This window comes from Xiphophorus couchianus, chromosome 2 (assembly GCF_001444195.1).
Source record: "Xiphophorus couchianus chromosome 2, X_couchianus-1.0, whole genome shotgun sequence".
Taxonomy (NCBI): domain Eukaryota; kingdom Metazoa; phylum Chordata; class Actinopteri; order Cyprinodontiformes; family Poeciliidae; genus Xiphophorus; species Xiphophorus couchianus.
In genome coordinates, this window is record NC_040229.1 from 21,323,984 (window position 1) to 21,341,358 (window position 17,375).

The window sequence follows — 17,375 nt, forward strand, 5'->3', positions numbered from 1 at the left end:
TTTCCCCAGGTCCCCTATGAGGCTCCGTACTAAGCAGTAATCGGTCGTTTAAAAATGCCACTCTCACGAATGAAAATCGATCATTTACAGCTTTAAGACATGTATTCTGTTAAATAAATATCTTTAATAATAGCCCACCAGATTGACACCCGTCCCCCGTTGTTATTCTCCCCACTTTAGAGTTCCGCCTTTGCTGTTTCAAGTCGAGCATTTGAAGGTGCAACAACACGAAGCCTCCCAAACATCCGCTGTCGCTCGTAGGATTATGAAAGCGTGATTAGCCCAAACAGTTCAGACTGCGCCACAGGACACTGACAGACCGATGGCCTGGTTTACATGGCTTATTTAGGACCCCGGCTGGGAGTGTCGCGCCTCTTCCTGCCCCGTGTGACAGTCTTCAGAGTCCTCTGCACAGTCAGGATGGACGAGATGGGTCTGGCCGTGGGTCGCTCCGCTTTGGACCGACTCGACTTTGATAACGTCGCCCTTAAGAAACTTCCCCTGGACCCGTCCGATGAGCCGGGGGTCCGAATGGTGAAAGGAGCGTGTTTCTCTCGAGTTAATCCTGAGCCGCTGAGTAACCCTCGGTTCGTGGCCGTTTCGGGCGAAGCCCTAGCGTTGCTGGGGCTTGCCGGAGAAGAGGTTATGAACGACCCTCTCGGCCCGGAGTACCTGAGCGGGTCTAAAGTCATGCCTGGATCCGAGCCCGCGGCTCACTGCTACTGCGGTCACCAGTTCGGCCAGTTTGCCGGGCAGCTGGGGGACGGGGCCGCCTGTTACCTTGGAGAGGTGACGGTTCCACCGGGACAAAATCCAGAGTTGCTCCGGGAAAATCCGAGCGGGCGGTGGGAGATTCAGGTGAAAGGAGCGGGACTGACCCCATATTCCAGGTGACAGGATTGACAGAGTTCGTCTTCGTCGTTTTTATGGCTGTACTTTTTGAGTGAAAGGAAAGTAATTGAAGGAATAAAAATATTGTATTGCTTTCCAAACTGCTTTGTGTTCTTCTATCATCCAACATTAACATGAAGTACATCCCCCCACAGGAAAGCTGATGGCCGAAAAGTCCTGCGATCCAGTGTAAGAGAATTCCTTTGCAGTGAGGCGATGTTCTTCCTCGGTATCCCCACCACCAGAGCAGGCTCCGTGGTCACCTCTGACAGCAAGGTTATAAGGGACATCTACTACAGCGGGAATCCCTGTTACGAGAAATGCTCAGTGGTCCTCCGCATCGCTCCCACCTTCCTCAGGTAAGCAGTGACTTTCCTGTGTCAATATATCTCAGATGTCTGACACCATCCTGATGTTTTCACTGAGTCTTTCTTTTTCTGCACAGGTTCGGTTCCTTTGAGATCTTCAAACCGGCTGATGAGTTCACGGGGCGTCAGGGTCCCAGTTACGGACGGGAAGAGATCCGAGGTCAGATGTTGGATTATGTCATTGAAATGTTTTACCCTGAAATCCAGCGGGGTCATCCAGACCGGCTGGAGAGAAACGTGGCTTTCTTTAGAGAGGTAAGAGTTTACAGTGACTTGTTGTAAACATGCTGATTTCAGATGGTAAAGGATGGTTTATTGGCACATAAAAACTAAGATAGCTGGAAGGTACTACTTTAGTTGGGATGTACTGCAGTAATGTTCCAGAATTACATGTGGTGTTTATTTTGTTGAATTGGTTCACCTTTCTGTTTGCTTTATCTAACAAGTATTTAGCTTTATTCATGTGTTTGAGTTGTCCATACCTGCTTAACATAAGGTCACGTTATGTCTATAACCTGTGTTTTAAGTTTTTCATATATTTGGAGATGTCTTCCTCTTGTCTCTCTAATTTTAGGTGATGTCCCGTACAGCTCGACTCGTGGCTCAGTGGCAGTGTGTTGGATTCTGTCACGGAGTTCTGAACACCGACAATATGAGTGTTTTGGGACTCACTCTGGACTACGGTCCGTATGGCTTCATGGACAGGTGAGGCATAGAGGTTGCAATGTTCATGTGGAATGATTGACTTTATGGTTATTTAGAAAATAATATAATGGGCTGTTGAGACATGTATGCACATATTAGCAATTGGATGCACAGAGGTCTCGGTTTATTGTTGGTTTTTGCTCATCTGCAGTGGTTGACAACTATATAGACAAGCCCCAGTAATATTTGAATTAATATGGTTAAAACTCGCTTTTTGTCCCCATCAACAAGCTTCTGACTTTACTGTCAGTATATGAAACTAATGCTAATCTAAATAAATAAACCTTAATGTTTAGTTCATAAACTTTCAGTTGTCTTGAAGTTAGATATAATCCAGAGCTGTTGTTAGCTTGTTTATCCTTCCCAAAACCAGTTTTATGAGGGATCTTTTGCTCTTTTTAACCACTTTCTGACAATTTTGTCAGTGTTCCTAGATGTGAAAATTCCACCTTGATCCCTTGAGAAATTAAACTTAATCTTAGTCCAATTTGACAATAAACATTTCCCCAGAAGGCGTTGGCCTGTACATGTGAGCGACTAGAAATTATTAGCTGTTCGGAGAGGTGTTGAATTTGAAGCAGGGACTTCTTCCTTGGTCTCTGTCCATGTTGTTAAACTCACAGCATTTTGGACTATGACAGTGGCTTTGCAGGCTCTTGCAGCTCAGTAAAATGTTGACTCTTAAACTTCTTGCCAATCTCCTGTCCTCTTACTTCTAAATTTCACTGTCTGTGCTCTGTGACTCATTGTAACTCTATCACTAAAAACGAATAAATAAGCAATCACAATGAGTCTGCATAAGTTGGTAAAAGCTTTCCATATCCATTTCAGGTTTGATCCAGATTTCATTTGCAATGCGTCAGACAACTCTGGGCGATATTCGTACAAGGCCCAGCCGGCCATCTGCAGGTGGAACCTGGTGAAGCTGGCAGAGGCTCTGGCTCCAGAGTTGCCACCAGATCGAGCAAAGGCTGTGACGGATGAATACCTGGATCACTTCAACCGCTTCTACCTGGAGAACATGAGGAAGAAACTGGGTTTGCTGAGAAAGGAGGAACCCGAGGACGAGATCCTGATCACTGAGCTGCTGCGTACAATGCACGACACAGGTTGGCCTGCAGCGTGGGATGTTTGCATTAAATCAAATGAGTATTGATTGACTAATTTTCCATTTCTTTCCTGCAGGCGCTGACTTTACGAACACCTTCCGTAACTTAGCTCAGATTTCCTGTCCATCAGAGGGAGAAACGGAGCGAGACGAGGAAATCGTTAAGAAAGCCTCAGAACTCCTCCTGGAGCAGTGTGCTTCTTTAGAGGAGCTAAAGTCAGCCAACACACCCACAATGGATCCACGGTGAGATATACAGATAACAAACAAGGATAATAGGAATAATTAGATTAAAAATGGCGTGTTCAGCAGAATTGCGTGCATTTTGAGATGAATATGTGTAGCTGATTAAAACTAAGAGTCTGAGGAAAACTGTTTTTGCTTGTTAAAAGATGGTTCTCAATTACATTATCAACAAATTTTGTTTGGAAATTCATCCATCATATTCTGCAAGGACAGTAATACACCCTGTTTAAAATGTGAAGGAGAAAAATGCTAGATTTTTAAAAAGAATTGCTAAATTATTCTAAATGCGAATTATATAAAAACAATTGCATATGATATCAGAGTCTTTTGACAGAATTCAATATAGTTATACTATGAGCTAACATGGAGGTGCCATTGTCTCTTAGCTCTACTATTTAGGCATAGTTGTCATAGCTAGTACTCCAAAGACCTGATTAAAAGGCAAAAGTACTAGTTTTATAACTATCTATGCATTTACTTAATTTAATGTAGTTCACATTTCTGACTCAAGAGGGCAGTGGTGATATATTACGGTATGTATTTCTTACTGCTGGAACTTCCTCAGTTCCAGCAGTAAGAAGTTCTGGGAAGTATTGTCTTGTATTGTATATTTTTAATTCCAGAAGGTGTAGTAAAATTAAAATTCAAGTGTTTGTTTCTGCTAATTTAGGTGACTGTGGTATGCAGCTAATAAAAAAATCAGTTCTTCTGTAGATTTGAAATGAAAAATGATGATTATTATTATTATGCACAGGCAATAATAAAATATTTTTTTAACATACATCTTATCTTATTGCTGCAAAAAAGACAACCAGTGAAACCTTACTCAGGGGCAGTAAGCCACTGAAGCTCATTGTTGGCTCTTTAGGTAATGGAAAGGTGAGTGGAAGAAAATAAATATTAAAAACAACAAGCTGCAGAAGTAACAAACTTTCCATTTTAATTATTATATTTTTACAGGGATAATTATTAGGCTTAAAAAATAATAAACGCAAATATATATTGTGTGAGTTGGTTTACAGTGTGACATTGTTACATACAAACAGGAATATCAGTCAAAGTTTGAAGCCAATCCAAGTAGCTTGAGGACCAGTTTGAAGTTTCCACAGTCAGTGATGATTTGTGAAGCCATATAATCTACTGGTATTGGTCCACTGGGTTTTCCCTGCAGAACAGTCAATGCAGCTGACTACCAGTGAAGTATTAGAGCACTTCATGCTTCCTTCTGTTTTGTTTAAATACTCACTTCATTTTTCATCAGGATTTCTGATGAAAAATGAATTTACCAATACAGAACCTACCAAAGGTTCTGATGTTTAATGATCATGATGTCACTTTGTTTGACTGACCTGACCTGAACCTTATAGAGAATCTATGATTTTGCACGGATGATTATTGCCTATAGTACAGCTCTGCTTTCTTTCTGTATATCAGCGTTCAGACTTTCTGCCCTGTTGTGACTCATTTTTATTTGTCTGCTTGACAGTGAATTGTCAATGCTGCTCTCCATGGCTCAGAGCAACCCCGCTCTGTTTGAGATGATCTCAGACAGGGCGACCATCGCGAGACAGTTGGACAGAATGAGCAAACTGAAGGTCCTGCTGGAGACGAGTCAGGACGAGCTGAGAGCCAGGCAGGCTCAGGAGTGGATCTCCTGGATCGCCCTCTACAGGTGAGACGCTTTACCTGAGAGAGACTCGACAGGAAAATGGCTTGCTGTGAGAAAAAGGCTGTGCAAGGACAGAGTGGGGGAGTTTAGTTTTTTTTGTTGTTTTTTTTTTTTTTCTCGTGGCAAGTGATGGGTGGAAGTCTGACTGATGAAGGGGGCGGACAGACAGGGAGGAAATGTTGTTTTCAGGCGGATAGCGTCCCATTACTGTAACTGAGTGTTTCCGTCTTATCATCACTGCACAGGAAACGTCTGGCCCGCGAGCTGGAGGGTCAGAGCGACATTCAGGTCGTGCAGGAGGAGAGGGCGAGAGTGATGGACGGCACCAACCCTCGCGTAGTGCTCAGAAACTACATTGCCCAGAATGCAATAGAGGCTGCTGAGAATGGGGACTTCTCTGAGGTCAGGATTCATTTTTCACGATCTGGTGTGACTTTAGAATGTTCCACATTCCTTCAATGTCTCTCTGTGATCAATTCATTGGGCTGCAGGTCCAACGGGTCCTCAAGGTTCTGGAGAAACCGTTTTCTTCTCAGCCAGGGCTGGAGCTTCCTACTTGGGTGGGTTCACACAGGAGGACTGAACAGGGGGAGAGGGATGAAGGAGAGGAGCCACAGCAGGGAACCTCCTCATCATCAACAGACATGAGCCCTGTGCCGTATGACAGCAAGCCCCCAGCATGGGCACGCCAAATCTGCGTCACCTGATCTTCTTAAACGCTTCCTTAATTGCTGCCCTGCCTAAAAGAACAAGAAAGTTGGAAAGTGTTGATCACTCTCTTTTACCTTTTACATCCTCTCTTTGGCTCACTGTCCAACTTTCGTTTTAGCTTTTGGCAAGGCAGCAGTGAGGGAGTTAAGAGAAGTGGCTCTTCACAGATTAGCATGATGACACAAAACAGACGGGAGGATGGGAGGTGACTCTCTTCTTCCATTGCCTAAGATTTCCAAATTTAAACAGTTTGGGATTTATTTTTAGACTTTCATTAATGAAGATGACAAAAGCTGCATTGAGTAAAGTCATGGCTCTGACGTAATGTGCAGGTTGCAGAAGAAACAGGTTTACAGAAACCCAGCTTGGCTCTCCTCCACCCTGTCTGTTCAGTGTCACTTCTGCTATTTATGATGATTCAGGCAACAAGTCCCGTATTGACATGCCTGCCTCTGACAGACTGTGGGTTGTCACTTCCAGAGTGCACCAAATATTATGAGGACTGTCAGTTTGAAAGGGAGTGACTGCAGTCGAGAGAAATGCTAAAACCTCCACACACAAACACGCACAATGAGTTCAGTAAATGCTTTTGATCCTCCTCACTGTGATCGCGCCTTTCTCTGAGGTTCGGACCATCATTTTCTTTTATTATTCTATTTTTACAGGTAGGTTTGAATGAGGAATGACAAATCTGGATGTATCTGCTCGTGTTGAAAATGTATTTTTAGAAAAATATTGCAATTGCTGTAACTTTCAGGTAAATATATCTATAAAATGTCGAGAAAAAAAAGTCGTTTTTTCAATTGTAACCTTCTTTGTTTTTGCTATTAAACAGACTTTTCAGCAGACCGTGTTGATTTTGGATTTTTACTTTGAATTTAACTTTTTTCTTCTCTTACATCTCATTGCAGTTATGAAAAGTGTGGCACAAATATGTATTCTCCCTCTAATCTGATGCCTCTAAATAAAAATCCAGGACAGCCTTTGCCAGTCACCCGAGCGTTAAAGGTGCCACAGAGCCACGTTAAATCCCAGACCCCCAAAAAGAGCATGTGGTGAATTAGGTGGGGAACATAATATGAGATTTAATACTAGTGAGTGTTTTGATTTGTTAAACCAAGCAGGACATTTGGATAAATATTGCTGTATTTAAACCGTTCAAAAAGGATTAAATAACTTAATCATTTAATTACAAAGCAAATGAATGATGGTGACATATTCAGATGAAACAACTGCCATGCATGCGTTGTTTAAAGCACATTGCATATTCTGGTTACTTCCCATCTGTGGCCACCCTACTGACGATGTAGTAAGCAGAACTTGATTATTGCATACAATGAAATCTCTCTCTTGAAAAAGCCCGGGGTGGGGATAACAGTGAAATGTTTCTGTGAGCATTAGGAAATTTAAAGCAGTTTTAAATACGCAGCAGAACAGCTGAATGTTCCTGTAAGCAGCAGTCTACTGAGTTGGATCAACACTCGTACATTTAAGGATATAGTGGGTTTGCTTATTAATGAATCACTTTTTAAGAGTTTATCGAGTAATTTCACATTTGTATTATTTCCATTTCATTTTCTCATCCTGTTTTAAATTACGTTTTGATATTTTGTGTTCTGCTGTGTGTGTGTAAATATGGATCAGGGTTTGTTTCAATTTTGGAACTGGTACAACCACAAACCTACCAAGACATGAACAAACATCTACGCTGACATCACAGCCAAGGAGCAGCAGCCAAGAATCCCTTTGAAACTTTTGGGGAGCTGCAGAGTATCAGTAGATGGCTATAGCTGGGCATGACACAAACATGGCTTTTGATGAAAATGAAAAGAAGAAAGTTGTCGTGTTGAAATATTGGGAAAACACGAAGGGACAAAGCAAACACGAAGAAGACGCTCTGGTCAGATATGTCCACATTTAGCTTTATGACCTGCATGCAAACTGTCATATGTGACAGAAAAACAGCGCTGCACAAAACACAACATCCAAACATGGTGTTGGCAGCATCATGATGTGGGGTTGTTTTCTTCATTGGGGACCAGCAGGAAGCTTGTGGGAGTTGATGGGGAGATGAATACACCAAAAATCAGTTGGAAGAAAACCCAAAAGCTTTAGCCTGGGCTGGATATCTGCCTTTCAGGACCAGAAGGAATCATTTCTATCATGTCACATAAATATGTGTTAGAAATGTCAATGTCCAGAACTAAAAGCTGATATTCTATGCCACTTACAAGTGAAAGCAGGCAGCATGTTTCAGATCTGATATGAAACAAACTCCAGTAATGTGACTTGTAATGTAATATTTTGTGTTGGAAGCATCCAGCTAGATACTTTGAAGTTTGTAGCTGTGGCAAAATGTAAAAGAGGAGTGAAAGATTTTTTTTTTGCAAGGCAGTGTAAATAGTTACTCTCTTTTGTTGGCAGACTAAGCTGACAATACACAACATCATGAAAAGGTTTCCAGTTCCTTCTATTTCTGGTTGCGTGTCAGTGATGGATCTCTTTACAGCCTCGCTTTGGGCGTCTGTGACGTTCATGTCCCAGCACGTCTTCAAATAATTACTGACTGACTGTCCGCATGCACCCAGGAATCCTATTTAAAGCCGTGTTTTTTTTTTTTGTTTTGTTTTTTTCTAGTTTCCAACTAACACTGCCCTTCACCTTTAATTATTGACCTCCCGCAGAAGTCGGGAGTGGCTTTTTCTTTCTTTCTTTCTTTTTCTTTTTTTTTTTTTTTTTTTTTTTTATTTGGTGACCTCAGGGTGCGTCCTGAACTGTGCTGCGCAGTGAGCACATAGGTGGAATCTGGGACAATGAGTGCGTAGCTCCGGAAGAGACAACAGGATCAGAGGGGAAGGTGTTTGAGATACACGTCCCAACTGATATTCATCACGCATCATGGCAAAGCGGGTCAGACCTGGCTTTTACCGACAAGAAATAAACAAAAGCGTGTGGGAAGTACCGGACCGGTACCGCGACCTGATTCAGGTGGGGACCGGAGCGTACGGAACTGTGTGGTAAGTGAACTCCGGCGAAGTGGAAGAAGATATTTTATTATAAGGCGGCGGACGCAGTCAGGCAGAGAGTGAGGGGGGAGAGTAAGGGGGAGAGATGCGTGGCTATCAAACAAAGAGCGTCAGCGAACAGATGGTGCCGTCCAAGCACACACTCGGTGTTACAGCCAAACAAAAGAAAAAGTGTCCACGCTTGGTTAAACACACGCTGTTTCACTTCCTCATACGATGATGAAGACGCGCTCGCCGACACCTCCGCAGGAGCCGTTCTGACAACACTTAGAAACCAGCGGGGCAATCTGCTGGAATGTGAGAAGAGCATCGGTGGGTGAAACGCTTTCTTGTAATCAGTGAAGTTTACAGCAGCAGAAGAGAGAGCCGCCTTTCGTGCACATTTTGTGCGTCTCACAGCGTGGGGGCCCCTTATCAATGACTACAACTGCGTGGGCGGCACCAAACCGCTCCACCCGAATCATTGAATGCGACTTAATAACATCTGAACGAGTCTGGAAAATACAAGTTAAAAAGCAAACAAACAAAACAAAAAACAGGTGGATGACAGGCATGCGAGTGCGCAGGTGCGACTGGGTAAAAAAAACAAAAAAACTTTTTTGATACATCCGCAAACATGCGGTGTTCTGCCTTCTTCCCGTATCACAGCAAAGTTCCGACCTAGCTGCTATTTCCTCATACTGGCAGCGCTGCAGGTGGTCAGGTGATGTTGTTGTGCTGCGTTTCTTCCTGCAGCTCAGCGCTGGACTCCAGGACGGGAACCAGAGTGGCCATCAAGAAGCTCTACAGACCCTTCCAGTCTGAGGTGTTCGCCAAGCGGGCCTTCAGGGAGCTGAAGCTGCTCAAACACATGAAACACGAAAATGTGAGGCACAACATCACTCTTTACTCTTTTCGCTTATTTTTCCCCAAACCTTTTATTTCAGCTGCTTTTGTAAGTGTGGGTTTCAGCCGATGAAAGTCCAGAAAAAATAGAATATCACATACGATTTAAAAAATTTTTAAAAAGTACTTTTGAAACTGAAATTTTAAGTTATTGAATTAACATTTGAACAGCAGGCAGTGACTGACACCCTCCACATGAAGGGCAAGAAACGAAAAGTCACTACTAAAGAAGCTGACTGTTCAAAAAGGGTTGTATCCAAGCATACTAAAGGAAAGTTTACTGAAAGGAAAAGGTGTGGTAGATGAGAATCATTTTTCTCATCATTTTCTCATCTAGTTTTGTGAAGATTCACATGGTGTGGACTGGGGTGGTCACTGAACGCTTGTCAGTGACTATCTGCTGGATAACCTTAGCAGTCTCCCTCATTATGTGTACACCATAATATAAGAGCTCTATTCTTATGAAGGATATTAGTGGTCTTTAGTTAATTTTCCATAAAATTGTGTTTTCATTAAAACATCACATGAGCATCACTTTTGACAGAAATAAATGCTTAAAACACTTTTTTATATTAGTTGCATATTCCAGCTTTTGGAGATGCAGCTGTAGTCAGTTTCATTTATGCAGAATTAAAAACTGAGATCAGTGGCCGGTCGGCTCTCATCATAGCAGATACTTACTGATATCTAATTAGCAAAATGAAAGAATCCAGTGTGTAATATTTTCTGCTCTCATGCAGGTGATTGGCCTTCTAGATGTATTTACTGCAGACCTTTCTTTGGACCGATTCAAAGACTTGTAAGCATTCATTTATGGCCTCTCTTCCTGGCGCCGTCAGAGAAATGTAAACGTCTTTTGGTCATGTACTAAAGTGTGCTGTAGAATCTGACATGATCACAATCTGCTTTTACCTTTCAAGCTGTCTGGTGATGCCGTTCATGGGAACTGATCTGGGGAAGCTGATGAAGAAGACCAGACTATCAGAAGAAAAAATCCAATGTTTGGTTTATCAGACACTGAAAGGACTCAAGGTCTGACACAGTTCACACAGGCTGTTTGTTCATCTTTTGTATGTTTCAGCTGACTAAATTAATGATCTTATTTCTTTCTTTCAGTATATCCATTCTGCTGGTATAATTCACAGGGTGGGTTTGTTACCTATTACGAGAGAGACTTTCTTTCCTTTGAGTTGCTAATTTATGGCTTTTTATGTAAACAATTTCAGGATCTCAAACCAGGAAATCTTGTCGTCAACCAAGACTGCGAGCTCAAGGTACAGCTCTCTGCATCACACTGTGATTTAAACAAATCCTCCCCATCACTCACAGTTGACAAATTTGTTCCTTGTGATGATTTGAACAAAATGCAAAACCAACTATTGTTGCAGGAAAAATGACCTTGGAATGAAATAATTGCAAAGAAAATCCAACCTTTTCCTTGAGAACAGTCATTTACTGGAGAAAACCCCATTTAATTGTTTTAAAATAATCATAAGTGGCATAATAGCTGGTTCCACAGAGATTTCCTCTGGACTCTTCATTTCTTTACCATGCTCTCTTTAGTTTAGCTTAACTCATGTTCTTTTTAAGATTTAGGTGTGTGAATTGAAACAACTGGTTTTATATATTTTAGATCGTTACTGTTCTGAAAAGTTCAGGTTGAGTTTCTTGGTGGTTTTTATTTAAAGTTTTCTGGTCTTGTTGTATAGAGGTTATGCTGCCATGCACTCTAACGATGTTCTCCGGACTTTTGGAAGAGAAACAGGCCCATCGATTCTCCACTAGGCTTAACACTGAGCAGAAGGTGCTTTTCCACATACCTATATTTCATACTAGGCGTCCTTGAAAACTCAATCTTGGGTTTGTCTGACGAAGCCATGCTTCGTCAGACAACTTTTCTGGGTTAAAGTCCCAGAAAAGTTTAGCAAACTCTAAGCTGGATGAGGACACAAGTAAACACTTGTGGTTACAGTTAGGTTTTTGTTGCACAACTTTAACTGTCAATTGTTGCTTTTGACAGTAGAAAAGGGAAAGTAGCTATGTATGAAATCATTACAAATCTCCTCCACTTGGAGAGCATGTTCTCAAGCATGCCCATCGTCCTGCATTCATTATACGTTTCTCTGGTTTTCTCCCCCTCTAACACAAAGATCCATTGAGATTAAAAATCTAATTTACAATAGGACTAGTCGGGACACTGTCTGTTATTGTTTGTACTGCTGTAAAAGATGAATTTACCTTGAGGTTTTTATCACATTTCTACCTGAGGTACCCAAATCTGTAGATGTGTTTTATGATACCCAGTTCAAGTAATTCTTCAATTGTCTGCATTTATTGTCCTGATAGATCTTGGACTTTGGCTTAGCTCGGCAGGCGGACACTGAGATGACAGGCTATGTGGTGACCCGATGGTACAGAGCCCCGGAGGTCATCCTCAACTGGATGCACTACACACAGACAGGTAAATCTGTGGAGAAAGGTCCCAATACTGTCATTTCTTATCAGTGTGCTGTTCTCAGTAACTCTCATCAGCAAAAACAAAAAAAAAACAATCCTTCTATTGTTTCAATGTTTGGCATGAACTCGTTTTTTTGGTGTGTGAATCCTTCGCTTTCTCAGGGTTTCTGCTGTCACATGACATTAGCTTTTTTTTTTCCTGTGAAAAAAGTTTTAAAAAGTCTGAAATTGGAGAAAATATTTACTGCATGAAAAAAGACTCGCGATTAATATTTTATAAATCTTGAGTGTATAAATCTTGATGGTGAGTTTAGAAGTAGGTCATCATTCTGCTGTTGCTATGATTTTGAAATCAGAACACACTTGGAAGTTCAGAATAGTCTCAAAAAACCAAATTACAAGACACTGTTTATCCACTAGGTGGAGCTGCATTAACAGCGAGCACTGTAAATGTTCTTTCAAATACATTTCATTTCAAGTTGCAGATCAATGACCTTCGATTTTATCATGCTATGTCTTTATTGGTGCTGCTTTGTCTGTTTCACAGTGGATATTTGGTCTGTGGGCTGCATCATGGCAGAGATGCTGCAAGGAAAACCCCTTTTTAAAGGCAGTGACCGTATCCTTTTTTTTTACCAATCTCATCCTCGGGGTTTATGCAGAGGATTTATTTTCTATTTTATTTTCAGGATCAGCTTGTACTTATCTGCTTTTTTTCTGGTGTTTTAACCTTAATATTTCTCCTTAGATCTAGACCAGCTGAATCAGATCATGAAGGTCACAGGAACGCCGAGTCAAGAATTCATATCAAAACTAGATTCCGAGGATGTGAGTTCAGATTTTTTTAAAATGAGACTTTATAAAGTAGCAGATGTGTTTGGAATACATATAAGTTTATCCTGAGATTATCAAATACTTTCTCTCTAACCCCCATCATGCTGATTAAATGTCTTCTTGCTGTCACCAGGAGCATAAAGGTTAAATGATTTTACAACAAACATCTTCAGTGAATTAAAAATGTCCATGGTGATATTGTAGAAAGAACCTTTATCATTATTTCTCACACCATTACCACTGGTAAAACAGCACCAGAGCATGATCCTGCCACCATTGTGCTTTACGGTTGGTACATTGATTTTTGATTTGAAACCTTCACCCCGACTCCAGACGCCACCACTTGTAGTTGTACCTGATTTAGTCATTTCAAAACAAGTTTGGATGTGTGTTTGAAATTAATGTACTGCTGTATTGCCCAACTGTATTCAAGATTTAAGAATCTGATCCAAATTGATTAGGCAGATTATGAACAAGAAAGGCTTCTGCTGAGAACTGGAAACTGCTGGAACACAAGTATCCCCAAAGAAGAAAGCATCATATTGCCGTGACCTGAGAAAATAGGCCACTGCTTCACAATGGAGCCTTTAAGGTGGACTGAAACTTGCTCCTGCCCATGTGATCAAGTATGTTTTTAGGAGTCTTTTAAAGCTCCTGGTGACTCCTGTGCCAATTGTAAAGCATGATGGCAATAGCATCATACTGTGGGGCTGTTTGAGCACCAGAGGCAGCAGACTATTGCACTTGGTGGATAGAGTTAAAGCTGGACAGCCTGCAAATTCTCATTAAAACAAAAGCTGGGTGGCTAAAACTCAGAGCCAGTTGGCTCCAACTCAACTGGGTTTGAGGTGGTTAAATCAGGCTTCTGGAATATCGTTCCCAAAACTCTTAAGTTCAATACCATGACACCAACATAAATGTATAGAGCACAGTATCATAAATGTATAGAACACAGTATCATAAATGTATAGAACACAGTATTTGTGGATTAACATCAAGTATTTTGTTTTAGGCTAAAAGTTACCTCAAAAGTCTCCAAAAAATAGAGAAGAAAGATCTTAAGACATTGTTTCCATCAGCTAGTTCCCAAGGTACCGTTTTCTTATTTGTATATTAAACATATATTTTATAAAGCTTCCTTCTTTGTTCTTATTTTCAGCCATTTCTGCATTCTTCCTTCTTTTTTTTTATAGCCCTGGCGGTGCTGGAGCGCATGCTTCTGCTAGATCCTGAGGAAAGAGTGACAGCTGTGGAGTCTCTGTCGTTGCCTTACTTTGCTGTATTTCGGGAACCGGCAGAGGAGACTGATGCTCAACCGTACGACAACTCGCATGAAGACAAGGAGTTGACTTTGGACCAGTGGAAACGTAAGGATGAAGCCTATCACTGATCAGTACTTTAGGAGGCCAATAAAATCAGCATAGAGGATGTAATTTCAGACTGATGGAGGGGATATGGGGTGTTCTACATGACCTATGATGTTTTACTGAATACATTTCTGCTGTGCTTCTTTCTGTAGGTTGTGCCTTCACAGAAATCTTGAGCTTCCAGCGTACGATGTTGGATGCAAAGGAAACGCCACTTTAAAGATGAGTGAACTACAGCGGAGGACCAAAACAAACTAATTCTGAACAAAGAGTTCAGAATTAGATTAGTACACGTCCAACAGGCCTGTTGCAGATGCAGATTTTAGAATTTTCTAAAGTAATTTGTTAAAGAGATATCTCCAAGCGTGTCACTCCTACAGAGCCCCGTGTTATCGTTGGCCTCACCAACAGCTCTGAAGTGTTTGAGATATCAGAAGGCGTCTTCAGTTTAGACTGATGGAAATTTAAGGAACATCTCCTCTTTATAGACAACGAAACATCTGCACATGAATTTTTATTAAATATTTGAATTTCTGTGCAAATAGTTGCCATTTTCAAGCATTCCGTTGCATTTATGTTGTTCTTGATAGCTAAGTGTATCAAACGTTTTCAGACATATCTGGTACTATTCATTTTCTTCTTTCTGCTCCATTTCAGTAGGTTACTTGTAATTTTTTTTATCAAAACCTTTACAAATTAAAGGTTATTTAAAAAAAATACATAAAGGTATTATTATTAGTGTTATTATTGTTATGATTGTTATTATTATTATTGCATTGAATGGAACAGATTTAACAATCTTAAAACAGAAATCATACATTTTTAACTTGCAGTGGTTTTTAAAAAATATATGGGCAGTGTGAATCAGTCCCCAGGTGAAGTATTATTTCATGTTTTGTTTTTTCTAAGTGATGTGGAATGAATTTGATCAACTCTAGTTTGAAATCTAAAGTACTCTGTATCCAAACATAAACATTCATCATTCAGAGGTGAATGGACGTTCTTTAAAGTGCAATTAAATGTTTTATTGTGCCTTTCTTTTGGTTAAAAACACAAAAAGAGCATTTTTAATTTGTTTTGGTAGTAAATAGTCACAAAACCAGGTTTATCTGGTTAAGCCTGGACTGAATTTGATCACTGATTTTGGATGTATTAATAGTTTGGGGTTTGTCAAATTTTTATGAGCAAGAGGGGATTTTTGGTTTTCATAAAAATGTTAAAAACATTCTTGTAATTATGAATATGTTTTATTTGTTAGGTTGTTTATGGGGATCAGGAGGAGGGCTCTCACCATTCCTGCAGAAAGCTCCTCTGCATTGAACTATTTGATATACACTCATCAGTCATGCATTACTACTAAACTGGGCAGCATTATTTTCATGTTAACTGTATATGTTTTGTTTCTAAAACTCATTAAATTAACCAGAACATTACAAATGTAAGAATTAATTTGAGTGACCACATTTTAAAATGTAATATTTTTAATATTTAGTTCTATTTACCTTCCCCATGAGCAATGAGTTTTTCCAATATCTTTTCAAACAAACATTTGATTAGATTTTTTTCACACCTGTGCATTTGTATGAGTGGCCTTCTTGTTTCTACCAGGTGCCTTACAGATAGTAACCAAACACAAATAGTGCTGAGCAGAACAAGAATTGTTTCACCAGGTTATGCGCAATAATCCACTTATTGATTAAAGGGAAAAAAAGTGTAAAACATTCCTGATTCTGCTGCTTTTGTCAAATCAATTACACAGGACACAATAACTGATCCGATAATCAATAACTGATTGCTTATTAGATAATAATAATAATCAATGGATTGATTATCTAATCAATCCATTAATTGGATAATCAATGATAAACTCTGTTCAGCATGTTCAGTGACGACATACTGAACTTTGAGTCAGCTGGATATTGTAGCTCTTGACGTTTATTACGTAGCAACACACGGCGGATTTACAGTTTTCCTGCTTTCGCTTTTGTAGTTGTATGTCTTTAAACTGTGTAGACAAAATGAATTAAAGGACACAGAGCAAAATAAGAAAAGGACATGTCATTTTTGTATAATTTTCTTCATAGAAAACATATTAATGTGCATATTTGTTACACACAAGGTAGTTCTCACTGAAAACCAGCAATGTTTATACTTTTTATTGCAAATCCCTGAAATTTTTATTTGATTGGTAGCTTATTAAACATTATTGAACTAAACAATATATTCTGACATGTATCTAAGCTTAATTCAAATTAACACTAGGTGGCAGCATCAAAACGAGCAAGATCCTGTTCACTCCAGGAATTCTGAAAGTTCCATCTCGTTTCAGATTGAAATATCTTGTCAACGAGGGAATTTTCTTCCATGTAAGTTTACCCTCGTACTGAAAAAATGCCAAAGAATGAATCTCAAGAGATTCCACTGGTTATTTGACTTTTCTTTCTGGTCCCACTATCATCTCAAGCCCCTGATTTATTTTTTATCTAAATGTCAGTAAGATAATTACGTGAATAAAATATTGATCACAATAGCCATTACATTTACACAGCATTTTCATGCCAGTCTTGGCCCTGTGAGCGTCGGAGCGAACTTGTGTTCATCTCTTTGTGTCCGGTTTTATTTTTCTATTTTATGTGATTAAATTGGTCAGAGATGAGCTGCCATGGCAGCTGTTGCAGTGATTTATCGTACTCCAGGCACCCCCGACAACCTAGTGTTTGTTCCCGCTGAATATGATTGATGATCTCAAAAAACGAATGTTTAAACATTCTTGCCGAATGCCTGTTTGCTTTGAGATTCTGCTCATTCTTCTGTGCGATTCTCCACTGCTGGGTGTTGAATTTAGCAGTCTTGTCTCAAGTGACCTCTAGAGCCTTGACTCCCAGAGATGGCTCCCCAGCGGATGAGCTTCCTTCCTGGGGGTGAGCATTTCCAAATCAAATCGTGGCTGTTGTGTCCTCGCCGCATACACACAGGCACATGCATTCATGGGGTCAGGGTGCTGCTGGTTCACTAAAGAGTCACAGAGTTCTTTTTTTTCCTGCAGGAGACAGATAAACAAGGGGGAAAGTACATTTTCTTTACCCCACAACCTTTCAACTGCAACAG

The 17,375-nt window shown here is 40.4% G+C and overlaps 2 protein-coding genes across 2 annotated transcripts; both read left to right on the forward strand.

The window, feature by feature from the left end:
* The first annotated feature begins 190 nt into the window (after positions 1 to 190).
* On the forward strand, positions 191 to 6,546 carry selenoo1 (selenoprotein O1). Its single transcript, XM_028004023.1, has 9 exons — positions 191 to 890; positions 1,047 to 1,250; positions 1,337 to 1,514; positions 1,834 to 1,964; positions 2,796 to 3,073; positions 3,150 to 3,318; positions 4,805 to 4,990; positions 5,233 to 5,389; positions 5,479 to 6,546. The coding sequence occupies exons 1-9, from the start codon at positions 337 to 339 to the stop codon at positions 5,701 to 5,703; spliced, it is 2,082 nt and encodes a 693-aa protein (XP_027859824.1). The 5' UTR covers positions 191 to 336; the 3' UTR covers positions 5,704 to 6,546.
* A 1,915-nt stretch (positions 6,547 to 8,461) lies between these two features.
* Positions 8,462 to 16,318, forward strand: mapk12a (mitogen-activated protein kinase 12a). The gene is made up of 12 exons (XM_028004080.1): positions 8,462 to 8,715; positions 9,460 to 9,589; positions 10,350 to 10,408; positions 10,530 to 10,641; positions 10,726 to 10,755; positions 10,836 to 10,883; positions 11,956 to 12,070; positions 12,614 to 12,685; positions 12,815 to 12,894; positions 13,913 to 13,991; positions 14,094 to 14,267; positions 14,420 to 16,318. The coding sequence occupies exons 1-12, from the start codon at positions 8,597 to 8,599 to the stop codon at positions 14,485 to 14,487; spliced, it is 1,086 nt and encodes a 361-aa protein (XP_027859881.1). The 5' UTR covers positions 8,462 to 8,596; the 3' UTR covers positions 14,488 to 16,318.
* Positions 16,319 to 17,375: the final 1,057 nt, after the last annotated feature.